The sequence below is a fragment of a genome, unplaced genomic scaffold (assembly GCF_019419815.1).
Source record: "Pyrus x bretschneideri cultivar Hongxiangsu unplaced genomic scaffold, Pyrus_bretschneideri_v1 Contig15, whole genome shotgun sequence".
Lineage (NCBI taxonomy): Eukaryota > Viridiplantae > Streptophyta > Magnoliopsida > Rosales > Rosaceae > Pyrus > Pyrus x bretschneideri.
In genome coordinates this window covers 2,395,964-2,422,530 of record NW_025999446.1, presented here as the reverse complement: position 1 = coordinate 2,422,530, position 26,567 = coordinate 2,395,964, and the positions used below count along the sequence as shown (strand labels likewise).

At 36.7% G+C, this 26,567-nt stretch overlaps 2 protein-coding genes and 1 long non-coding RNA gene across 4 annotated transcripts; 2 read left to right on the top strand and 1 right to left on the bottom strand.

The window, feature by feature from the left end:
- The first annotated feature begins 378 nt into the window (after nt 1-378).
- Nucleotides 379-4,728, top strand: LOC125475504 (putative disease resistance protein RGA3). 2 transcript variants are annotated; one of them, XM_048580304.1, is made up of 3 exons: nt 379-558; nt 638-4,311; nt 4,464-4,728. In XM_048580304.1, exon 2 carries the CDS (start codon nt 640-642, stop codon nt 4,189-4,191), a length of 3,552 nt encoding a protein of 1,183 aa, XP_048436261.1. In that variant the 5' UTR covers nt 379-558; nt 638-639; the 3' UTR covers nt 4,192-4,311; nt 4,464-4,728. The 2 variants fall into 2 exon arrangements, with proteins under 2 accessions (XP_048436261.1, XP_048436259.1); XM_048580302.1 differs by having other exon boundaries at nt 379-4,311.
- A 392-nt stretch (nt 4,729-5,120) lies between these two features.
- Nucleotides 5,121-7,001, bottom strand: LOC125475505. Its single transcript, XR_007256875.1, has 3 exons — nt 6,661-7,001; nt 6,167-6,232; nt 5,121-5,246 (listed from the first exon to the last, which is right to left on the bottom strand). It is a non-coding gene; the product is annotated as an uncharacterized LOC125475505 (long non-coding RNA).
- A 7,309-nt stretch (nt 7,002-14,310) lies between these two features.
- LOC103959564 (amino acid permease 8-like) lies at nt 14,311-18,535 on the top strand. Its single transcript, XM_048580577.1, has 7 exons — nt 14,311-14,505; nt 15,717-15,950; nt 16,210-16,303; nt 16,410-16,627; nt 16,847-16,974; nt 17,100-17,327; nt 17,838-18,535. The coding sequence occupies exons 1-7, from the start codon at nt 14,382-14,384 to the stop codon at nt 18,258-18,260; spliced, it is 1,449 nt and encodes a 482-aa protein (XP_048436534.1). The 5' UTR covers nt 14,311-14,381; the 3' UTR covers nt 18,261-18,535.
- Nucleotides 18,536-26,567: the final 8,032 nt, after the last annotated feature.

Sequence of the window (26,567 nt, the reverse complement as noted above, 5' to 3'; positions counted from 1 at the left end):
GTTGAACTCAATTTTATCAATTCTTCCTTCAATACAAGGTTATCCATTTCAATCTAATCCTAGAAACCAAACCCGGCCAAAGTGATTAGATAAGATCAATGAGCTATTGTGCTAATTACCAAACATATTATTGCTTACATTTATTTGGACACAGATATTTCTATGCTAGTTTTGCCTTTTGGGCCAACTTATGAGTAATGATCAGTATATCAACTTTTTAGATCACATTTACAAATCATGTGATGTGTCACCGATACGAAATAAGTACTTTAATCAACACTTAAGTACTAATTCAATCTTCAACAATCACGTCAAAATTTATAAAATATGGTTTAATAGATGGCCTTCCTAGCATTAGCTGGTACTTATATATGGATATTTTTGCTAAGTAATTTTCACATAGGGGACCATGCCATGCTTAGTTGCTAACGATATATTGAATTCCAGTAGGATTAAAGACGAAAGACTTTGACATTCAAAGTAAACCACACATTATGGATCTGAGAATTTCCCTTTAGCTCTTCAGTTTGTGCAGATGCATTCCACTTCCAAATCCCTGTAAGCCATTACCGTTCTCATCTCTTAGCTTTCTTTTTCCTTTAACTAGTTTAGTTATTGTCTGTTGCATGCATGCTAGATATGGATGCAGCTGCGAGCATTGTTTTATCCCCGGCTTTGCAAGTACTCTTCGACAGATTGGCGTCACCGCTCCTACAAAAGGCTTCTGATCTCCTTGGTTACAACGACAACTTCCAGAGCCTGCAGCACGCATTGGTGCGAGCTCAAGCTACTCTTGAAGTTGCAGAAGAACAACAGTTCACAAACAGAGCTGCCAGACTTTGGTTGTTGGACCTCAAGAACGCAGTTTGCGATACTCAGGACATTCTTGACTTCTTTACTGCTCGGGAAAACTGGAATCGTATTTTTCGTCTTTCAATATCAGATGATGGAATTATAAAACCTGAAAAACTCAGGATTATGCTCCAGGGGTTGGAAAGGACTGTAACCGAGGGATTTCGCATGTTCAATATCAGAGAGCCTACCCAGCTGCTGCCTGGTATCGTAGATCAAGGGTCTGCAAAAAGGGAGACCAGCTCTTTTGTTAAGGACACAGAAATACATGGGAGGAAGGAAGAAAAGGAGAAGTTAATCAAGCTGTTAATATTTTCTGATGCCAACCAGGTTGAAGGAGGATATGCAGCTTGCATTCCAATAATTGGTCATGGAGGAATTGGTAAGACGACTCTTGCTCAATTGGCATATAATGATAAGAGGGTAATAAGACACTTTGATGTTAGGATGTGGATTTTTGTTTCTAATGACTTCAATATCACAAAGATCATGAAAGGAATTATTGAGTCGGTAACAAAGAGTAAGTGCGAGATCACTGGGATTGATGAACTTCAGACTCGGGTTTGGCATTTGTTGCACAATAAAAGATTTCTACTCGTGTTAGATGATGTATGGACTGAAGATCTGGATGATTGGGAAAAGCTAACACCTTTGTTTAGAGAGGGAGTTGATGGATGTAAGATTGTTGTTACCACTCGCAGCAGAAAGATCCCGTTGATGATGGACAGCTCAATTCCGTATCAGTTGGATGGTTTAACGTTTGATGATTGCTTGTCTTTGTTTAATCAAAGGGCTTTTGGAAGAGGAGGAGAAGAAAAGTATCCACACCTTGTTCTGATTGGGAAGCAGATTGTCAAAAAATGTGGAGGTTTTCCGTTAGCGGTAAAAAGCTTGGGAAGTGTAATGCGCTTTAAAAGAGAGGAAGGACATTGGTTGTTTATGCAGAACAGTGAACTTTGGCAATTAGATGTATGCCAACAAAAAGTTTTACCTGCGTTGATGTTGAGTTATCTTCATCTTCCGTCACATCTTCGACAATGCTTTGCCTTCTGCTCATTATTTCCCAAAAACTATGAATTCAAGAAGCAAAAGCTAATTCATCAATGGATGGCAGAAGGCTTTGTTCTACGACAAGGGAGCAAGCGACTAGAAGACATTGGTGATGAATACTTTTCCGATTTACTGTGGATGTCTTTCTTTCAAGAAGTAGAGGTTTCTGAAAATGATGATGTAGTCGGATATAGAATGAATGATGTGATTCATGATCTTGCACGATATGTTGCAGGAGAAGAGTCTGTGATACTCGAAGCAGGTCTTCCACCATATATTAATCCATCACAAATTCGACACTCATCTATTGTTTATACAAACAGAGATGGAGAAATCACAATCCCATTGGAGGCTCTATATGCAGCGGAACATTTACGAACTCTATTATTCTTAGGAGATTCTGGCTTGTTAAGCAACATGGGGAGGATGTTTTCAAGCTTTGTATATTTGCGTTTGCTAGATCTTAGTGGCTGTGATGTTTCTAGTTTCCCGGATGCATTGGGTGGCTTGATATGTTTGAGGTATCTTGACCTCTCTTACACGCCTATCGAAGACCTTCCTCTTAGGGTATGTGCGCTTGTATCATTGCAGACTTTAAACCTAATTGGCTGCTATAATCTTCGTGATTTGCCTTCCTTGGAAAGGATGACCTGCCTAAGACATCTCAATCTAACTGGATGTGAACAATTAATTCGAATGCCTGCTGGTATTGAAAGTTTACATCAACTTCAGACATTGCCATTATATGTCGCTGGGAGAGGTTGTCGCCTTAGTGAGCTGAAACAATTAAATCTTTATGACAAGTTGAATCTAACACACTTAGAGGAAGTACGGCACGCAGCAGAAGCAAAAACAGCTGCGCTGATGACGAAGAAAAATCTCGATTCATTGGGATTATACTGGGGACTATATCAACCAAGATCGGAAGATGTGGACATATCACTGGGGATAGTACCTAAACGCCGAGAAGGTTCAAGAGTGGGATTCAGAACCTCTATGGTAGCACAGGAAAAACATGCCGAAGAAATTCTCGACAGTTTACAACCACCGAAAAATATGAAAAAGCTATTCATAAATGGCTATCCAGGATTTAGATTTGCTGCTTGGGCTCTCCCAGAATATGTAATTGCAGTTGAAATTGCGAATTGCCAAAATTGTGGACATCTTCCAGCCCTTGGGAATCTTCTGCTGCTTAAAACTCTTTCTCTGCATGGGATGCATGGCGTAAGGCGCATTGGTACTGAGTTCTACGGTGACGGTGCAGACATAAGATTTCCATCACTTGAAAAACTATCACTCAGTGATTTTCCCAACTTGGAAGAGTGGACAAGTGCAAATAGCGAAAATTCATTCCCAAGCCTGAAGAAATTAACCGTCAAAAGATGTCCCAAGCTAGCACATATCCCATCTCCTCAATCCCTTCAACATCTAGAGCTGCAAGACTGTAATCCAATGCTGACGCTCGTAGCAAATTTAGGTCTGCTTTCTGTGCTTGTTCTAGAGAACATTCCAGGCCTACTCACTCTCCCAGAAGGGCTCACTGCATCAGCCTGTCTGTCTTCTATGAAGATCTTGTCGTGCCCCAAACTTCGTTCACTTCCTTTGCAGATCCGAAACCTTACTGCTCTGAAATCATTGACCATTCAATGTTGCGAAGAGCTCTCCTCTCTGCCTCAGACTTCACAAAACCTCAAAGCGCTGGAGTCACTAGAGATTAGTAACTGTCACAGTATAATATCCATGCCGGATGGTTGGATTGGAGGTTTGAGTTCCCTTCGAACTTTGTCCATTGAAAACTGCAGTAACCTAACTTCTCTGTCGTCGAGTTTGGAACGGCTCACGTTGCTTGAGCACTTGACGATTATGTTCTGTCCAAATCTTGGTCCTTTTCCTGAAGGTGTTCAACACCTCTCCTCCCTTCGAAGTTTGATCCTGTTGAGCTGTCCTTGGTTTGATTCTCTGCCAGAAGGGTTACAAAATGTGAGAACACTGCACTGTCTCAAAATTGGTAGCTGCCCCAATCTAACAGCTTTGCCAGAATGGTTTGAGGGTCTTGATTCTCTTAGGTCCTTGACGATATTTGACTGCCCCGGTTTACAACTATTGCCACCAGGTTTCAAGATTCTCACTAAACTCCAACACCTCTCTATTCAAGAATGCCCGGAGCTTGAGGAAAGATGTAGACAAGGTAGTGGTGAGGATTGGTTGAAGATAGCCCACGTCCCGCATAAGTACATCGGACCACCTCAGGCCAGGCAGTCCGGTGAAGCGAGCACATCTGGCAGCTGATCTCTTCATTCAAACATCTTCTCAGTGAGCAACTTTCATTTCATTGTCGTCAACAAGCTTTCATCATTATGCTAAGCCATACCTAGCCTCCTTGTGTACTCGTTTCTGATGGGATGACAGGTAAACGCTGCTTATTTTCTTAAAAACACAAAATCATTCACTAATTAACAAAAACAAGAGTAATTAATTAGAAGGATGTGTGTAAACTGAATTAATTGGTCACCTGCTCGTGATTTACCGTGGTTTTAATTTCATTGTATTGATAACTGCAGCATGTTTGTATACACGGCGAAGAGGCTGCACGTATTGAAGAGCTCACAGCTATCCACCATACAACGTATGTGAATCGTACTGTTGATCTTATAAACTTTTAGTTTGAAAGTAGTCTAATTAGATGCATTCATGAAACTTGCCGACACATGTTCAGATTTGAAGGTGATGGTAAAATACACCATAGTTTATTGTGGTGAGCAAAAATGCTCCCATAAATTCAACGTACACAGGTTCAAGGAAGCACGCACAATCTGTTTGATAAAGCCAGTAATTTATTTGATAATCCATTAGTAAATTAATTTAGTACAGATATACTCAGGTACAGATTGCCACCAATTATAAAGTCTCCAGACTTTGCACATCTCCTTTTCGTCATGCAAGAATTTTACCGATTCTGGTTGTGGCTTGTGCATCAGTCACCTTCCAGAAAGCTTTTCTGAAACTAGTGCTCTTATCTGGTGGCATCAACCTAGCCCCTCAACCATGTGTTTCAGTAAGATGAATTGTCGTGCAGCGAATCATCATGTGGCTTGTATTCCATGAGATAGCCGTGTGGAAGCTTCAAGTTCCGCTTGATCGCATCTCTTAAAGCCATTACAGCCACACTACACACACACAGAAAGACTAGTCACACAAGCAGCAAATCGTTATAAATTACCAACCTGATGATCAGAAGCATTCCGGTTCCAGACACTCGATATATCCTCATTGAATATGATGCTTAGTACCGCACCACATATGTTCTCTCCATAATCAAGCTGGTCACCCACCAAGGCAAGAACCTGTGCATAACATGTAAGTAGGTGCAGAAATAAGTTCTAGGACACATCTCTCCTCTAACGAGGATATACTACGTTCAAATACCCCCAATGCCCACCCCCAAATATCTCAATTTAGAAAACATAAGAGAAAGCCACATTAAATTAGCAGTAAAACACCATAACAGAAACACTCTCGTATAATCACATGTATGTGCATTAGTATGTCAAGCACGTCCAGGCATTTGTATATACTTCTATAGGCTCCATTCAGACAGCATCCAGAGATTAGGAAGTGTACTTCAGAAAAGATGCCAACATGTGTGATTCAGGGTTTAGGCTTTAATGCTAAGGTTCGGGTGACAAACCACCCGCAAGAGTTAAAACCTAAACCTAAAAGTATCAACCCATTGCCATAAAAGTGTAATACGCTGTTCTTACGATCTGGGATCCTGCCAAACAGGACCCCGCACCTGAAGCTGCCAGAATATGCCTTCTTAGATCAGTAAAAAACAATTGGAAGCATCACTTGAATTGCAGAAAGATATTCATTACTCAACAAAATCAATGAGACAAAGTACCAATGAATAGAGAATGCAGCGTAGTATTTTAAGCTACCTAATACAGAAAGTAACTTATTAGCCAAATTAAAAATAAACTCCGACTTCATTACGAGCACATCAGTGCAAATACTTTGAAACCTGACAGAAAATACAAAGAGAGGTTTAACGTCCTCTGATTTCCACTAAACTAGCAATTGTTATGTCATTTGCAGTTGCAGTTGTTATTTAAGAACCATCATTCATGTTAATTAATCTAAAAATCCACTCTAACTAATTGCCAATATCTAATACATGACATATAATATGACAGATAATAAGAAAATCAAACAAAAAATAATCATCCAAAACACCATTGAAGAAAAACACAAATCAAGAACTCACCAGTAAAGCAGGATGTGATTCAAAATAATCCAATTTCCAAACTTTCCCAGTATGTGCCTCCGGAATCTGAAACCAATTCCCAAACAATCAAAATAAGAACAAACCTTGAACATAATTCAAAACAAGATTTAAAAAGAACAACAAGCTTCGTCGCGGGCAGAGAGACCCCAGAGAGACCCCTATGGACTCGGTTCGAGCGGCTCGAACGACAAGCTTCATTGTGGGTAGAGAAGTAATCAATTTTTCTTACTTCTCTCTCAATTTTTCTTGTTTCCTCCACAAACCCTAATTTTTTTCCCCAATTAATTTTTTCCACAAACCATATCACCTTCCCCAATTAATTTTTTCCCAACCCTCCATCCCCAATTTTTTTTTTCCCGACACCCAGACACTCATCCCTTCGCTCTTCCCACCCCTCTTTCACTCACTCTGCCATCCCCAAATTTAAAAATCCAAACAAATAAATAATGAAATTTTAGACAATAGAAGCTTACCAGAGGAAGCACGCCAAGCCGGAGAACGCAACTTGGAGAATGAGAGAGAACATTGGGAGGAAGGAAGTTTCAGGTTGGAGATTGGGTTTTGGGGCGACGAGTTGGGAGTTGGGAGCGAATGAGTGAGACAGGAGGGAGTGAAGTGAGATGCCAGAGGAAGGAAGAGAAGTGAGGCGCGAGAGGTAGCATTGCCATTTGAAAACTTTCATTAAACGGTACTGTTCATCCATGTTTCCGTGATAAAAAGCCGTTTTCTGAAAGCAGCAAATAGCTGCTCTACTTTCCAGCTGTTTCTGGCAACAACTTTGAAAATAAGTGCTTTGTTGATGAGTTACCAAACGCAATTCTGGCAGCAACTTTTTTTCATCCCAGTTTTTTAAAAAAAAAAATTTAAGCTTTACCAAACCAGGGCTTACACTACGAAAAAAAAAGTTGTAGTTTGCTTGTTGTTGAAGAACTAGTTGCTATAACTATCAAGTTTTTATTCCAAATTAGGTTTGCTTCCTGTTCTTTAGTTTGAGGTATGAAGCTTGCAAAAACACAAATGATTCCCTAGTTGAAAGATTTGAGAGGACATATGTCATTTAAGGGTTTAGGAATCCTAAAACCTAAACCCTAAACCCTATGTCATTTAACTGTGGTTAGGGGTGTGCTAAAATGCCTTTAGTCTTTCGAGCCCATTGGAGATTAGTCCTACCTTTAGAATGTACCCCAAACTTTGATAAAAACCAAAAAAAAACAAAAAAAAATTTCATTCATGAGTTTTGATGAAGTTATAATCTTCTCTAACAAAATGGAGATTAAGTATCAATAAATCAAATGATCATAGCCTTTGCTTATTGCACTTGTTGATTATGATTTATTAGGTACTTGCTTATTAGTATTTATCTTCAATGACTAAATAAAACAAATCGAATGCATACTTTATTATTTTTTCAGATGACTCACAAAGTCACAATGATTTGGCGAAATGACAAATGATATTAAGCCCGGGACAAAACAATGCCTGCAGCTGCTTCCATATCTAGCGGCAGACAGTACATTAAAAACCAATTTAAAAAAAAAAAAAACAAGGCTGAGAGATATGCGGATTGTAATGGCCTAACCCTAATGAGATTTGGAAATGGAATCGATCTACACAAGTTCAACTTAGTTGAAGGGTAGCCAGAGGGAAATTGTCAAATCAATTGAAGAAAGCTGAGGTTTCATCATAAAATCAATTGGCAATACGAGAAGTAGCCCAATTTACTTATAAGCTCTTGTATGGTTCCTCCTCTCATCAACGTAGTATCGATTCTCAACCTCCAACAACCACAATGTAGGTTTGAATCAATGTCAAGGTCTTTCATCTTTAGTATTGGAATCAAATCATTGTTAGCAACAAAGATTCAAATAAAAGTAGCCCCAAGAGTCAAAAGTTGTAAAAAAATATCGGTGTCCAAACAAAAGTAATTAAGCACTAATATGTTTGCTAATTGACACCATGGAAGTAAGCATTCCAAAATACCAACTTTACAATATTACTAGTAGAAGCCGTCAATAGAAAACTAGAAGATGATGGCGAAGAAAATTTGTTTCTTAGTATTTATCTTGTATGTATTCTAGGTTACTGCGTTTTGGTTTGTTTCCTAGTCTTTTTTTATTATTTTTTTTAATAAATTCCTTCAAAGTTGGAGAATAGTATAATGAATTAGGTGAGATTTTAACTTAAGGAGAACTCTGAAATTTAACCCCGAAACTTTATTTTCAAAAACTCAATATTTACAGTGTTTTCAGTTAGAATATTATTAGGGCGTGTTTGTTTGCCCTCGTTAAAGTTCACTGGATTGCTTTGCTAAGACTACTAATCTCGTGTTTGATGTGAGCTGGACTAAACTGAAATGAGACTAAGTTGGACTCGTTCCAATTAAGTGCTTTGCTAGGTCGTCCTAGTGAGAAACCCCACCCCCCCCCCCCCCCACACACAAACACAAAAAAAAAGCATGGGATTCCTAATCCCGTCTCCAACATCGTTTGCACACCTTTGTCGTTTGCGACTCTGACTCCCGTACCCATGCCCAAATCTCAAACCTACTGCCTAAATCTCAAAATCAACACCTAAAATTCAAAACAAAAAAAATGCAAAACCCCCAAAATTAAGCACCTGCAGACGAATCCCCCACACAAATTCAAAATAAAAAGGCAAAATCACTAGAAAATTTTGAGATTTTCCTAGAAAATCAGTGAAGGTGCTGGGTGGAGAGCTTTGATAAATCCTCTGTGCGAATCTCTGCATAAGGAAAAGAGGGGGAGTGTGGAAGAGGAAAAGTGGGAGAGGGGAGGGAGAGAGTGGGCAGAGGAAAAGTGGGAGAGGTATACAGAGATGAAGAGAATTCTAGAAAAATGGTGAAACAGGATAAAAAGAGGGAGAGGAGAGGGAGAGATTGGCGGAGTTAAAGAGAAATGGGTTAAGATGATTTTAGAAAAAAATAAATAAAAAGATACTGGGTATTAGATAGAGAGATGATTCTAGAAAAAAAAAAAAAAGATAAATTAATAATAAACTATTAATAAATGTAGATTAAATAATATAATATTTGAGTCTTTTAGTTATCCTGCTTCTTAGTCTGATACTGCACCAAACATTTCACTAAGTTAGTCCAACTTAGTTTAGTCTAAGCCAGTCCAGTTTAATGCCTAAAGCTAGTCCAGTCCGATATAATTCAGTGCAACAAACGCATCCTTATAGTCTTATAAAAAAAAGAGAGTCACTTTATGATAGAATTAGAGTATCCAACCCAAAACGTTGGGGATGAATGGAGAGGCTCAAAATTTTCTCGTTTTAAATAGGTTTCTTGGTGCTTTGAGGTTTCGATCCCATTGTTTAAGGCATTTCGTGGCTGCTGTTAAAATTTCATGTAACATGAAACCAACCATAACGTTGGATTTGTAAAGTCAAGCCAGAAGTTCAACTAAAACATTCAAAGAACACTAAAAAATTACAAAACAATATGTACAAAAGAACAACATGAAAAAGTTTATATTTCTTGCAAGTCAAGATTGGATTTGATTTTGACCTAAAACTAATAAAACATAAGACACTATTATTTTCTTAATTAAGAAACTTTATTTGGAATCTCTCAAAGTAAATTTAAGTGAGACTTTCTGACATTGTAATATAGAATATGAACAGCAAGAAACCTTATTTACCTACGGGGAAATTATTACAGTACGTATCACTGTATTTGTATAATATCATTGCCGTCCCCGACTCTCCGATGCCAATATATCACCTTCTGTTCGAAATTTCATATATCTTGAGGGTGACAGTAGAGTGGGTTAATCTGGCCCCTTTTTCTTCTTTTGGGTCTTGCATGCATTACCAAACGCCTGCCACTGAGGTGGACTATTTGCTATAAGTATGAATGCAGTACACAGATCATTTAGGCAAAGTTAATCGTCAGTTAAGGTTGGATGTAGATATTACTTGTTCAAACAAAATTGTGGCCCTAGAAAAATGCAGATCCGAAAGTTAAATACCGCAACTAAGTAATGCGTAATTTCGTTCGATTTCTTATAACCATGCATATATTTAATAGCGGAGTCAGAATCTTATGACAACGAGGGTGTGACAAAGAAGAAGTCCTCAAATATTGATTGTTCACATATATATACTTTAGGTTATACTCGTGTTTGACAAAGATTTTTTTTTTTTTATTAGTCAAAATGAAATCTAAGACTGGTATAACTCATTAGTTTGATTCCTGAAAATGAAAATCGATAGAAGTACTTCCTGAGTTTATCCATCGTAAATCATTTTTGTCATTTTATGAAAAATCTACCAATATTCTTGTTAAATTGTCACGTGCGAATACATGACCACCTTTTAAGGGTATTTTTGTCAAACCAACCGCTCCACTTAATGAGAATATTGATAGATTTTTCACAGAAAATGATCAAAATAATTTACGGTGGATAAATTCAGGAATCACTTCCATCGATTTTTTTTGTCAGGGACCAAAGTGAGGAGTTATGCCAATATTAGGAACCATTTTGACTAAAAAGCCTGATTTTTATCTCAAATTTAAACATTATCTTAGATCTTTCGATATTTTTCTTTCCAATATTTAATGTTAAAAGAAGTCTTAAATTCGAATTCCGAACTTATTGATTGAAGACGAAGTTCTTGGTGCTCTAATTAATACACATTCATAATGGTCTTAGTGTATATGATGTGCAAAAATAGTATCAAATGCACATGACTTGTATTATCTGTGTATTAATATTTTTCTTGGAATCATATGCTAAATTTTAATGGTAACAAAGGCATCTTGTGAGGGTCAGAGATGCTAAATTTTAACAAGGTTCTAAAAAATGTTAGGCAGATAGGAGGGATCTAGGCAGGCGCCTAGACAGATTTAGGTAAATTTCTTATATATTATATAAATTAATAAATTTACTATATTAAATGTAAATAATTATTGACTAATATACTATTTCTTATAGAAGAATATACATATGTGAATGTTTTATGTACATATATGATATGCTTGCCTAGGAAAAAAAAAAACAAATATTATCTAAATAATTTGTAATTTATATAAGATTTACACACACACACTCTATATATATATCCCAAACTTTTATAAATATAAAAAGCCTTTTCATTGTTAAAACTTAAAACCATCAAACCGTCCATCACCCGTCCACCTTGGGTGGATTTCATGATTAAAACATAATCCATGGTTTTCAATTTTAAAATCATCAAACCATCCATGCTCTTTCACATCACCCAAGCTTTTGAGTCCTCAACTTGCACCACCAACACATATTGAAATGTTTAAATCTCTCTCTCTCTCTCTCTTCTCTGCTCTCATCTTCACAACGAGCTGCATAAATTATATGGCAACACTTTTTCTTCCCTCATCTTCACATAGACAAGTTGCAAAAATTCACCAGTAGTCTCTCTCTCTCTTCGCACTCTCTCTTCCCTCATTTTCATAGAGACGAGCTACAGAAAATTTTCCAGGTCTCTGCTACTACGTACGAGATCGGAAGTTGTAGATCCTTTGCGAAAATTGCAACAAGTTTGGGATTTGCAGCGAGATTCAAACCGTCTAGACTGCTGCCTAGCTTGCCTCAGGCGCCTAGCGAGCGCCTAGACGGCCACCTATATCCTCCCTGCCTAACTAAACATTTTGGTCTAAATTAGGTCGGAGCTTTGCCACCCAGCACCTAGACGCCGCCTAAACCGATTTTTAGAACACTAAATTTTAATGGTAACAAAGGCATCTTGTGAGGGTCAGATACACCCATTGCCACCTACCTCCTTCCAGGCACCCATTGCCCCCTACCTCCTTAGTATCATTTATAAATAAAATTTTCAATCTACCAAGAACACGACGCGTTACAGTAAGTGTCACAGCACAATTGGGTAAAATATATTTTCTAAATTTTTAACTAATTGTATTATAACACTTGATATACCAAATCGTGTTCGAGATACTTTGAAAAATATTTCATCATATATATATATATATGTGTATCTCCGTAAAGCACAACAAAGTGAAAAAGGAGGTGCACTCAAGAGTGCACATACATATTGGTCTTTCCAACTTACCTTACATGTGTATATGATAAGGCTCAGCGTTAATATAACGCCTCCCTCCATCAGGCCTTCAATAAGGGTATGAATTTATAATCCACACCATGCAAAATTCGGTAGTCAATTAATACTTTAGTCAAATTCAAAACATGACAAATTGATGTCACCTCAGGTTTAAAAGATAAGTGACTTTGCAAATCGCCACAAAAGAAGGTACCTAGAACATGACAAATTGATGTCACCTCAGGTTTAAAAGATAAGTGACTTTGCAAATCGCCACAAAAGAAGGTACCTAGTGTGTTGCCCCTGGAGATTTTTTTTTAATGTCACGATATAATACTCTAAATGTTATAATAAATTGGTTGGAATTTTTTTCAAGTTTTCAACTAATTGTATTATTGTACTTGATATATCAGACTGTGTTCTTGACACACTGAAAAATCTTTCATTCATTTGAGTTTGGATTCCTTTTTGCATCCATTAGAGCAGTTCTATTGTGGGCTATTGCCCGGTGGACTAGCTTTGGAACAGGCCCAGATAGCTCGAGGGAGATGGTCCAACGTGTGCTGGCAAGGGAGCCCGAGAGAGAAGCCCGGCACCAGTTGCCAGCCCGAGAGCCCGAAGGCAACGTGACAGAAGGCTAACGTCAGGGCGACGTCAGCCACAATATAAAATTAATAAAAATATAAAATATTAATAAAAAATGTAAAAAATTAATTAAAAAAAGTAAAAAAATAATTTAAAAAAATTAAAAAAATGTAAAACCCAGGCTTCAAACTCAACGGCTTTCACCAGAGTTCGTCGCTTAGGTTGATGATACACCTACAGACAAATGGGAGAGATCCAGTTCCTCCTCGGCCACAGCTGCCGCCACACCCCACACTGCCTTCGCCCCCACGCACTTGCAATTCCCCTCCTTCCATTCGCGCGCCCAGATCGTACGATTTGGGATTTGTTTTTGAGAGAGAGAGAGAGAGAGAGAGAGAGAGAGAGAGAGATTTTAACTAAGGAGTTAGCGATCCTTTACCTACTTAACTAAGGAAAAACTGTGAATTTTTGCACGGATCGGCTATTGATGTTGTCAGAGTTTGAGGCCCTGCCTTCAGAGCTCAAGTGAGAGAGAGCTGCTGAGCTTCAAAAAGAAAGAAAATAAAACACACAGCTTTTGGAATGGTGCATTGGCACCATGTGAAAAGAAGAAGAAAAATATAATAAAAAAAAGGTTTTGGAATGGGGCATCGGCACCATGTGAAAAGAAAAATTTTAAAAAATAAAAATAATTTTTTTAATAGAAAATAGTATAACGAGACTGATTAAAAATCCTATCCAAAATTATAAAATAAAATTATTTTGTATTATTTAAAAAAAATATTAATATTTTATTGCCTATTGCCAGGGTTATTCAGTGTACGAATGGAGATGTAAAAGACAGTTACTGTTCATTAAGGACAGTTACTGTTCATTAGATGGATTAAATAGTAAATAGTCCGATAGGGCCTAAATTAGCAACAGTGGAACTGCTCTTAAAGTAATTTGAAATATTGTATAAAATAAGACATGCACGATAAGAAAGTATTGATGCATCCACCATTTTTGAGAGTGGAAGTTTGTAGTCTTGTAGATACCTATATATCCAGATATTTTAAGAAAAGAGATCATATTCTTTTTTTTTTTTTTTTTCAAATGGAAATTAGTTGGGGGTTCAAACAACATTGAACTTTAACAATCTAAATTGTTTATTTTCAAGATACATCTCATAAATCATTTTAGCAAAATATTAGCCAAATCGAAATATTTGAGGTATCTTAGTGAGTTCAAAGAAATTGACGAACACTATAGTCTAAGAAACATTGAAATTTTATCGTGACAAATTGAATGAGCAAATGATTTTTGATTGAACTGAATTTTTGTAAGGATGATATATGAATCGAGATTTACAACATAGACAGTTCAGATTGTTAAAGTTCGATGCGAAGTGAGTCCCATAACTAATTCCTTCTTTCTTTTTTTTCAAAAATGAGAGTCCCTTCCCATAAAGGGCCTATCTATATATCTATATACATATCTATGTATCTATACTCATTTCCCAAAGACTCTGCAGAATTTTATCTGAAAGGAAGAGCTTCCTTAGGCAGACATGGCGAGTACTACTAGCGTGATTGATCATGAATTTCAGAACGAATTATGTGAAACTGGTTTCAATCCTCTCCAAAATGGAGAAAAAGCAGATGTAGACGATGACGGAAAATCGAAAAGAACTGGTATGTTCTTTTTAGTTTCTCTCTGCCACGTTTTTAACCTCTTTTTCTCTATATACAGGCTTACTTTCATCTTGTTTTCAATATATCTCCTGTAATAAAATTGATCTCTTTTCTCCTTTAATAAATTTATCTACCTTCTTTTTCTTTTCCTTCCAATATTTGGGCTGAGGAAGACTGGGTGGAAACTGGCAATTACATAAGAATTACCTAGAAGCAGCCGTTCAGAAATAAAAAATAAAAAAATTTTGACGTCTAGATTATTGCTTCGTTTTGCTAATAAAAAATAGCATATATTCCTGGTTTCTTTACGAGAAAATTGCATTTATTTTAAATATTACACGAAGTATTAATTTAGAGTGGTGTTATTTACACACATTTTTTTACCTTCTATACATTCTTCTTAATTTGTGGTCGTCGGATAGAATGAATTGAAGAAGATGAAAAGACAAAAATTAACAATGTATGTGAAAGGTAAAAATGAGTGCCAGATATACGTAATTGTGTATGCAAAAAAAATATTTCAAGTATGTCTTGAATAATTTTCTTAGAAAAAGGTGGTAAAAAAACCTTCAATAGAGTCATAGAGTCTTTTTATTTGGGTCAACTGAAATACAGCCATTTATGCATGTAACAAACTTTCTTTGGAAACTACTATTAATAATTTGGAAATTAATTAATGTAGTCAGACTCTGGTTTTGTTTGGGCTTTTTGTTTGAATTTAACAATTTGAAAATATTTCCGCATATATATGCCTAAAAAAACAATTTGAAAATCAATATTAGACGGCTCATTTTTAGAATAGGATTGAAATCTTCTCTGAATCTCCTTTGTGCTGACACTCGAATCAATTAATAATGGCTGTTCAGCAATTAATACTGGTTGTTCATCAACTAGATTTTTTTTTTCTTGTGAGCGAAACACGAAGAATACACATGTTTTTACACAAGTGGTGGGAAATTGTATGTTTTAAGTTATTAACTTTTTAACACACATATTCACCATTTATATAATAATATGTGGTGTACCACTTCGTGTTCCCGTCACATTGAAAAATCTCTCCATCAACTAATACTGGCTGTTTATACAAGATAGGGCGACTTAAATTAGATTTTAATTTTTTAACATTTTTTTCACATGCAAGTGCAACGAGGCGCTCGACCTCTTTCTTCGTCAAAAGATATTAATCTTCTTTTTATGTGGCATATATGCAGGGACAGTGTGGACTGCGTGTGCACACATAATCACAGCATCAGTAGGCGCTGGAGTGCTCTCTTTGGCATGGGCAATGGCTCAACTTGGCTGGCTTGGTGGCATTTCCATTCTCTTGTTCTGCACATTTGGTGCACTTTATGCTGCTACTCTCTTAGCAGATTGCTACAGATTCCCAGACCCAGTCACTGGCAAGAGAAATTACTCTTACATGGAGGCTGTCAAAGCCTATTTAGGTAAAATACTCATACGATTTAATTGGAAACTCTCACGCAAATTTATGTTTGGAAAATGCTCTAGTCCACCGCCACTGCTATTCAAAGTGAATGAAATGCCGTTATTGCATCAGACAGAAATGGATACGTGGGTTGCTTACGTGGTATTACATTCACTTTGAATAGTACGTATAGTAGTAAATTAAAGCATTTTCTGTTATTTTTCATGGTCAAATTTTTGTTACTACTATATTTGTCTTTAATTTCTTCAACCTATTAGGCGGAACAATTTACAAGTTATGTGGATGGATGATATATTTAAATCTTGCTACCATTGGAGTCGGCTTTACGATAACTACGGCAAAGAGCATGATGTAAGTTTTTTTCTTATTTGTTCTTTATTTACAAATGAAAAATTGAGAAATTAATATCACTAGACTAATAACTAATTCGAATTTTTATGTGAATTTGAGTAATCAGAGCCATACAGAAATCGAATTGCCATCGCAAACATGGTAGTGATGACCCATGCAAGTTCTCCAACATTCCACATGTGATTGCATTTGGAATCGTAGAAATTCTCTTATCACAACTCCCAAATTTTCACAAGCTCTCTTGGCTCTCAAAGCTTGCAGCAATTATGTCTTTTGGGTATGCCTTTATCGGAATTGGACTTTCCATGTCAAAAATCATAGCAGGTAAGTTCTCTCCGTCCAAAAAACTATTGACAAAGTTTTACGTATGTGGCACTACGTACTCACACAAAAAGTAGGCTCCATTGCATGCATGTTGGTTTCGCCTAAGCCTATCATTTGTGTCAGTAGTGCCACATATTAACATGACGTCCGTATATATGAACTTCTTCAAACTAGGATAGTAGTACGATCTAGAAATAATTTAAAATTTTGATTGGGCAGGGCATGGAGGAAAAACTTCTCTTGCAGGAGCGGACCTGCCTTTATCTGAAAAAATTTGGAGGATGTTTGCAGCAGCTGGAGATATTGCCTTTGCTTGCTCATATGCTCTAGTGCTTTTGGATATCCAAGTGAGACATCCCAATTGCCAAGTCAATTAATTAGTTCTTTCTTTTCTCACTTATAAAAAATATACTGAGGCTTTTTCTATTTAGGTTTACTTTTATACATTATATTGCATTTTATTAATTTTCAGGACACTCTAAAGACATCGCCACCAGAAAACAAAGTGATGAAGAAGGCTGTGTCAGTAGCGGGTTTGTTTATGTTAATATTGTTCATGATGTGTGGTACGTTGGGATATGCTGCATTTGGAGATAAAACCCCAGAAAACCTACTGGCTGGTTTTGGAGATGATGTAGCCTTCTGGCTTGTTGATATGGCTAATGTTTTCATTGTGGTGCACATAGTTGGTGCATATCAGGTACATATATTATATATATACCTTTTCCCTAAATTTATGCTTCTCAAGTGTGCTACGAAGACAACAATATCACGTCAGAAGATTTTATTTTGCTAGATAGTTTGACACGTTACGCTTTTGATAACTGACAATCTAAACTCACTACAAGAATACATTCCAATAGTTTAGTAGCATAAAATGAGGTGAGCAAAAGCACTAGGAGTGCCTAATAATAACATGCATGACTATCAGTGAGTAAAAACTTTAGCCACCCTATCATCTTGTGCCACTGATGTTAGTGACTGTTGATGATGTTTTCTTAGTGGTTATTGATTTAAATCTTGTTTAAATATGTCAAATTAACAATATAATAAAATAATATTTCATATTATAAATATAACATGTTATTCCTCATGAGCTAAGTGAAATATTATATATCTAAATATGTTGTTTGAATTGACATTTTTAATAATATAACAAGTTAGACTGTTAATGTATAAACTTAAGGTCGGTGTTATTCTATTTGAGCAGGTACTTTGCCAACCGGTGTTTCGTATTATTGAATTATTGGCTAGCAGGAGGTGGCCGAATTCCAAGTTCGTAAACAGGGAGATCCCAATCAGACTAGGGAAGGTAAAGTTTAACATCAACATGTTTAGGCTGTCATGGAGGACAGCCTATGGGGTGTTGGTCTCGTTTCTTTCCATAGCTCTGCCATTCTTCTCCGACATGCTTGGCCTTCTTGGAGCCCTGGCCTACTGGCCACTCATAGTGTACCTTCCGGTGGAGATGCACATTGTGCAGAACAAGATTGGGAAATGTACAATTAGATGGTTTGGGCTCCAATTGTTTAACTTTTTGTGCTTGCTTCTTTCTTTGGCCGCAGCATCTGGTGCCATTCATGGTCTGTATAAGGGTCTCAAAGCCTACAAGGTCTTCCAATTTAAAGAGTGAAGTGAACCAAAAATTAGTAAATGCTTCGATATCGGCACATAGCTATGTGTATTAGACAAAAGGATTTTGCTAAGAACAGATGCATTGGGCGAGTTGCAACTGACTTAAGTGTTGTTATTATATATAATTTGAGAAGTTTATGTAAGAACAACCTCATTAGGCTCTTATAGTATCCTATTAACCACTCCATTAACATGTTTGGTGTTCAAAAAGAACAATTATTTTCTTAATTTTTACATGATGAAGTAGTCTAGTTACTAGATGGGATACTTTTACTTATGCAGCCTTCATTTTCTACGTTCACATATGCTTTTTTTTTCCAAAGGTATTCTGCTTTTTTCTTCTCTCTTTTTAAGCATTTCAAACTTCTAAAGTGGTATGTGGAAGCCACTTAGGCACTTTAGACTAATCTAAATCTTTTTTGGAGCACAAAATTGGATGCATATCTATGTGCCTATTATCAATGTTATCAAAAGCACCAAATATCAAAGTGCTCTAATAATCTAAAATCACAAAACATGTGTGATAATAGATTCTAAATTATGTTATAACATCACAATGATCATTTAATCTAACAATACTGAGTAGTTCTGTTTTGCTAGAGGGAGTGCTGAGTTCAAATCTTACAATAATAATTGTTGATAAAAGAAAGTAGGAGCAAACACGATAATTAGGATGACATTCTTCTGACGTGTCATCTCAACTTTCAACTTAGTTATGAGCTCTCCTAATCTCTTAAAACATGTTAGTTTACCTTTGGGTACTGATGAGTCGATATTTTACTATATATTTTACCCTATTATTAGTATTAATTTATTGGTTATTTTGGTAGAATTTTGATACTTTGTAATGTATTTTCAATGTAGGACATTCATTCCTCTAGAGCAAAAAGTGACCAAACGGATGAATTTTGGAGTGATTCCAATTGGAAGATGTTCTTGTGCCTTTCAAGATGATTGTATCAAAATTTCAAATTTTTCTACCAAGCCGTTTGACCGTGGCGATAAAATTAAGGCCCAGCGTGCAGCTTTCCTAGATTGATGTTTCTGGACTCTTTGGGTATTTTAGAGGTCAAGATGGTATATTTTGAGGAAGATTTCTTCAGAGAATTTGTAGGGGATGTCTTCAGCTTTCTAGACCTTTTGGGACCAAATCGGAGTTGATTTGGTCGGTCAAAAGTGTGATTTTCTGAGAACTCCGAATTCTAGTTCAAATAGGAAACCTTTTATTTTCTGTTTTATTATTTAATTATGTTTCCTGGTTTTATACTAAGACCTTTTCAAGGTAGGGTTTTATTTTCTAGTAGTATAAATAAGACTTTTTAGCCATTAGAAAAGAGGGGGGAGAACGCAATACTTTGGCTTTAGAGAGCCTTGACGATTCAAGTTTGTTTTCAAGGTGTTTTATATCCATGTTTTTAATAATATTTTGTTTTATGGTTATTAGTAACTACTTTCGTTTGCTAAGGCGAGGCCACGAGCCTTAGTAAGAATATGTAGTTTCTTTTCAATTTGCTTATGATATTATACATACGTACTTTGAATTATTAATCATTGTGCTTTAAACCATTAGGATGTTTAGAAAAGTAATTTGATGCAATTTTGGCAGAGGGTTGTCCCTGAAATTAGCGCTAGCTTCTTATGGTTAATATGTGTAACTTCTTAGGATGGATGACACGTCTTAAGGATTATATGGTTTTTCAGAAGGTTTTCATAAAATTTAATGAGTCTTGCATGTTCACATTCGATCGTCACGGACGGGTTGCATGTTAGATATATGTTCTATGTTGGAGGTTCCAATTAGGGCATACTTTAGGAAAACCTAACCTTTGAAATATGAATGTGTAATTCATAAGTAATTGAAAGAACTATTTAGGATTGTTAAGGTGACGGCGGAACCCTAGTGCTCAAATTGATATTCAAAACTATTTTATTTTGTTTTCTTTACTTTCCCAATTTATTTAATCGTTTTTTTAATTAAATTCGTTTTTAATATTTTAGGTCATAAAATCAACATTTTTCAAATTTTGTTTTCAAATAGTTAATTAAGATTTGGTATTTATATAAATTATTCATTCAATCCCTGTGGAAAACGACCTTGCTTGAGCTGTTATATTACGACAACCTTGTACTCTTGCAAATATTTTTAAATATTTTTTGTAAACACGAGAAATTCCTGAAACAAGCGACAAGAACACGTGTACAAAATAATATTTTGTATTAATGATTTTGGGGTTACAATCTCTTTGTAATTTGGTCCTCTGATTCTATCTTCGTAGGGTGTGGGTTTGTGGATGAGTTGTTGATCCAAAGGGCCGTCGGGGCTTGATCTAAGGATGCACAGCTGATGAATGGATCTTCAAGGGGCGTTGGGCTTGATCTTGAAGGTTGATGGATGAACGGATCTTCAAGGGCTTTTGGGCTTAATCTTGAAGGATGAACGGATGTGTGGATTTGTTGAGGTTGTTGATCCAAAGGGGCCGTTGGGGCTTGATCTTAGGATGAACGGATCTTCAAGGGCTTCTGGGCTTAATCTTGAAGGTTGATGGATGAACGGATCTTCAAGGGCTTTTGGGCTTAATCTTGAAGGATGAACGGATGTGTGGATTTGTTGAGGTTGTTGATCCAAAGGGGCCGTTGGGGCTTGATCTTAGGATGAACGGATGATGAGCGATGAACACTTTCTTCAAGGGCCGTCGGGGCTTGATCTTGAGTTGGTGGAAGTTCTTCAAGGGCGTCGGGGCTTGATCTTGAAGGTTGATGGATGATGAACGATGAACGGATGTGTGGATTTGTTGATCCAAAGGGGCCGTTGGGGCTTGATCTTAGGATGAACGGATCTTCAAGGGCTTCTGGGCTTAATCTTGAAGGATGAACGGATGTGTGGATGATGAACACTTTCCTCAAGGGTCGTCGGGGCTTGATCTTGAGTTGGTGGAAGTTCTTCAAGGGCCGTCGGGGCTTGATCTTGAAGGTGGATTTGACGAAGAACGAAGATTGCTTTCTTGATCCTTCGGGATTTGCTTGAGAGCTTTAGAGTTTCAAGGCTTCTTTCTTTCTTCCTTCCTTCTTTTCTTCTTTTCCTTTCTCCTTCTCCTTCCTTCTTTTTTTTTTCTAAATGAATGCATTGGCCTCCTATTTATAGAATTTCAAAACTTGATTTTTGGATTTAAATAATCAGATGAAATAAGTCATTTCTGCCAGGTATTGACACGTGTCATATTTGATGACTTTTCCAATTTATTTCGATTTTTCGTTGAATCACACGCTACATATAAAATTTATGTGACACGTGAACATTGAAATTTTAATTATTGGTCAACATTCATTTCACCGAAATTTTGATGTCTACATTTTTATCCCTACTTTTGCAGGTGGTAAAATCCCTATCAAGAAATTGGCGTCGTTGCCGGGAATTGTTTTAAATAATTTGTGTTGTTTATCATATTCTTAGTTAATTATTTTTGTATATAACTTTTTATTTACTTGATTTTATTTTTTTTATTTTTTTTATTTTTAGGTTACAATTTGTGCGACAATGGACTATGTTCCTCTTCCTGGATTCAATATACAACCAAGAGGACCGCCTTTATGGGTCACATTTGTAGAATGGGGTTTCTATGGATTTAACCCTACAATTTGTGCTCTTTGCTATTTGAAGATGAATGATATTTTGCAGTGTCCCGAGAGAGAATATTTTCATCAGTTTGTCCAGAAGCATATCGATATGAAACCAACTCAAAAAGGCATTGGAACAATCCTTATTCAGAGTTCTACACTCCAAGTTTGAAAAAACATCTTGAGCAGTATTTTGAGAAGTTTAATGTGCCACAAAAGCTTTCGGTGGAAGACAAACTCTGTAAATTGTTGGAATCAACTGAGTTGTACATTGAAAGAAATAATCACGAATTTCATATTCAACCATTAATAAACCGTGGGAAAAGCTATGATGATCAAAAGGAAATTGGTGTAGAAACGGAAGAGCAATCTGCCAGCCAATCATGCCCAAGGGAGGAAACACCACTTGCTGATCGTGAAACAATTTCCCCACAATCTTCTCCTCCCTAAGTTTATGTGCCACCAGAACCCTTCCCAACAGGGCTGCACGAATGCACAAGAATTGATATGTTAGAAGCTGTTCATTCAAAATCAGTATATCAGACATCACATGATCAACTTTTGACTACTCTGACCATTTTGGATTCGGAGCAACCGGCTACTGATCAGAAAATTCTGGTTGCTGAATTGGACACGTAAACATCACAATTCATCAAATTTAAAGAAAATTAGGATGAATTCCGTGACAACCAAATTCCTCGTAAAGAAATTCTACCAGTGAAGAGGTTGTGGGCCTTAAATACAAGGTTCAAGGCAGCTCGACGGAAACATAAACCTCACTGGAAACAGCCTTATTTGAGCACAAAGATTCATTCACATAGAAGGGCAATTATGAAGAATTCAACCACTGATAAACAATAACTCATTCCATACCTACTGTTGTCGTATGATGCTATCAAGAAGTAGTTAACTCTAAGGGAACAAGTGACGTGATCTTCAATTCTTTCCTCTACGTCTAGCTATAGACGTTAACTAAAACACTAATTGGGAGGCAACCTAATTTTTCTAACTCTTTTCTTTTTATTTCGTTTATTTTATTTTCCTGTTTTTATTGCTAATTACAAAAATCAGGAAAAAATAAATAAAAAATCAGAAAATTGAAAGAAAAAAAATTGCAACTTTTAATTCTTGTTATTTTTCTTTACTTCCCTAATTAGGTTTTTGATTTGTGATTGCAGGCTGCATTCGGAACTAATTCGGTCTAATCTAAACTATGTGTGGATTCATACATTCACTGTTCATTCACCAATATACATGACCATGTGAAAACCTATAATACATGCATGATTCTACAATCGGGGATCCAAGTGTGCAGAAGGGTCCATATTGAAGGGAAAATATGAGATTTATGTGGGATTTCTATTGACTAGCATGCATATACCATTCAAAACTTATATACGAAAACAACGGAAGCATGTCATCAATTAATATCAAAGTTCTAGTCATGAAAATCCCCTTCAAGATTCATAGGTTTATTTATGATGCATCAAAAACAATTTATTGAAGAACAAAGTTTAGGAGTAGTTTTATACCTTCTTAGACCAAGGATGGACCACCTCCAAGCTCTTTGCTCCTTGAACTCCTTGAGCCTAGCCTCCCTCCTTGCCTCCTCCACTTTGTTGAGAATGAGTGCTCCTAGGTCCTCTTCAAGTTTCCAAAATTGAAAACCTCTAAAGATCCTCACCCACTAGTGTAGTGAGAAGGATGAAGGAATTACCAAAAGGGGTGATAAAATGATTAGCTAAAATCCACTTATGGTGGCCGGCCCTTTGAGTGTTAGAGAGAGTTATTTTCTTTTCTCTTTTGTTGTTTTGAACACTAAGAAAAACTCCCCTTTAAACTTTCATTATAAAGTTCCTTTTATAACATAAAGAAACAAGTCAACAATTGACCTTCTCTCTCCCTCTCTTTGGCCGGCCTTCTTAGTGTTGTTTGGGCCTTGGGCTTTTATTATTTCAAGTCATCCAATGCCTGAATAAAAGCCCAATGGGTTTAGGCCCAATGGGCCCAATTAAACCCGAACATTTCTTTAAGCCCAAAAACGATCTTTTATCGCTTTTATGATTTCTTTAGACTTTCTAAATTAATCACAACACTTAATTAATCCAATTAATTATTTCCATCATCCATTAGTTACTCACTACAAGAGTGTATTGGTGAACAATCTTTTAGGTTCTAATTAGCAAGGCAGTGAGGTGATTGGCACCAATCCAATTGATTATATTTAATCCATCCACTTAGTGAATTAAAACTTACTTTTAATTCACCTTCTTTTTTGATGACTACATTTAATCATCTAGAAGAACTCACAAGCCATGAGTGACATCTAAACATATATCATGGCTACCCAAGCTAATGTAGAAGTTTATTCGGAGAACCTATTCAGTTGGAATTACAATGTAATTCGATCATTCTCTAAAACAATACTCTCAATCACATCACTAGGGTATGGATATACTATGTCAAACCCCTAATGTGATTATGCTTTCTTATATGATTCAATTGAGTCGCATAGGAACGTTTTCCTTTATTACGCTCGAGACTTCGGCCGAAGATTCCCGAATCATATCTCAGAGTATTATTCCTCTCATAACGAGGATCAGAGATTCCTTGTTGATCATTCACATGCCTACATGTTTAGATACCTTAACCCCAACAATGCCATGGACACTCCAATGGAATGTCGTTTGACATGATCAAAGATCAAGGACCTAACCATTAGACATCTATGATGTCTTAGGTCAAATGATTACTTACATTATTCCAACCTTCAGAGTTACTTGCTTGACATGTGAGTAGACCTCCATGCAAGTACTCTCGTTCGATTGTGTTCAGTGAACTCATTCCCTTAATGAGCACCTACATACTTGTCTTAGTGTCACTACACGAATGGGATGAGACTTTCCATCCTTCCATTTGAAGCAGACATAGTATGTACCGGTCTATGCATTGTCAGTATCCCTCCGACAATCCTATGACCAGGAACCTTTTTGGACATAATGGTTATGAGAAGAAGGTCTCTGTAGTCTAATCATCATTAGATTACTTCTTCCATCAATCCATTGTCCATGGATTCATCATTTAGGACATATTTCATTCATTGAGATAGTCCTAATTAGTATCTTTGTCTTCCGATGTATAAGAGTCATATATACATCATTACATTTGTTGGAAATGTGCCCTAAAACCAATCATATGATGATACTTTACGGACATTTCAAACTAATGTAGTTTAAATGTAAAGGGCAAAGATTATTGTTTGAGCCGTCTCATATAAATGTTATATGCTTAAACGATAAGTCCAAGGAATATGTGATTGGAAGAATGCGATCTAAAGAAGTTAGATTCATGAGACCATTCTTTCGTTGACACATCCTAAACGTTCCTGATCATAGGATTGTCAATTGGGCATTGACAGTCCGTTAAGATCAGTACGTGCTATGTCTTCTCTCAGGGAGAGTAACTAGTCTCGAGTCATTGGTGTGTGTGACATCAAGAAAAGTACGTAGGTGCTCAATAGAGAATGAGTTCACTGAACACGATCAACGAAGAGTTCTCATATTCATGTCACATGAGAACTCATGGTTGGGATAATGCAAATTAGTCTTTTGACCTGAGGCATCACAGTTGTCTTGTGGTTAGGTCATTAATCTTTGATTATGTCAAAGTCACTCCATCAGGAGGGTGTCTACGGCATCGTTGGGGTTAAGCCACTTAGCCATGGAGGCAAGTGAATGCGCAACAAGGGATCTCTAACCTTCAAACTGTTTGAGGGAGAATACTCTATGATATGATTAAGAATCTTTGGCCAAAGTATGAATGAGATTTAGGAATGTGTTCCAAATCACATTCAAGGTAATCATATAAGCACAAGACTCACATTGGATAGTAGACATGAATAAACTATCAAACCAAACAATGTGGTCAAGAGTATTGTATTAGAGAAAGACCGTATTGCATTTGTAATCCTAAAACTGAATAGGTTCTCCACCTCTTCTGATTAGCTTGGATAACCATGACATGCTGATAGGCGTCAACCATGGTTTGTGGAAGCCCTAAAAGTGTATTATCACTAACGGGAGAATTGAAAGTAAGTTTCAATTCACAATTGATTTGAAAGAGTTTGAATCGCCCACTGCCTCGCTAAAAGGAACCTAATGGATCGTACATCGTGTAAGGTAGAGATTGAAGATTCAACGGAGATGAGTAAGAATAATTAAATGGTTTAATTATTTATGGCAAGGATTAATTAATATGTTAATTAATCAAACGAATAAGTTCGTTAAAGACCTCGGGATAGTTTTGGACCTTAAGGCCCAATGGGCTTCGAACGTCAAGTCCATTGACTTAAGTTGTATGACAACTTAATGAATAATGATTCACAAAGGCTCAAATAGCCCAATAAATCCCCTTAGGCCGGCCATTTAGAGGAGGGTAGTGAACTTGGTTTAATTGCAAGTTTACCACTCCATTGTGAGGTGGTATAAAGACATCTTTATAGCCATTTCATCCTTAGGGTTTTCTAAGGAGTAAGGATGAGAACACAAACTCTCTTTTATCTCTAGAAATGGCCGGCCACCCTTGAGGAAAACATCTAGCAATCTTACTTCCTCAAGGTCACTCATTTCTTCTACAATATGCCTTGGTGTGGAGACTTAGAGGTTCTCAATTTTGGGAACTTGGAGAAACC

Excerpts from the sequence above, each read along its gene's own strand:
- LOC125475504 (XM_048580302.1), top strand. The coding sequence starts at position 631 with ATGCTAGATATGGATGCAGCTGCGAGCATTGTTTTATCCCCGGCTTTG.
- LOC103959564 (XM_048580577.1), top strand. The coding sequence starts at position 14,382 with ATGGCGAGTACTACTAGCGTGATTGATCATGAATTTCAGAACGAATTA. Across the intron at positions 14,506-15,716 it reads CGGAAAATCGAAAAGAACTG|GGACAGTGTGGACTGCGTGT; the intron begins GTATGTTCTTTT and ends GCATATATGCAG. Across the intron at positions 16,304-16,409 it reads ACTACGGCAAAGAGCATGAT|AGCCATACAGAAATCGAATT; the intron begins GTAAGTTTTTTT and ends TTGAGTAATCAG.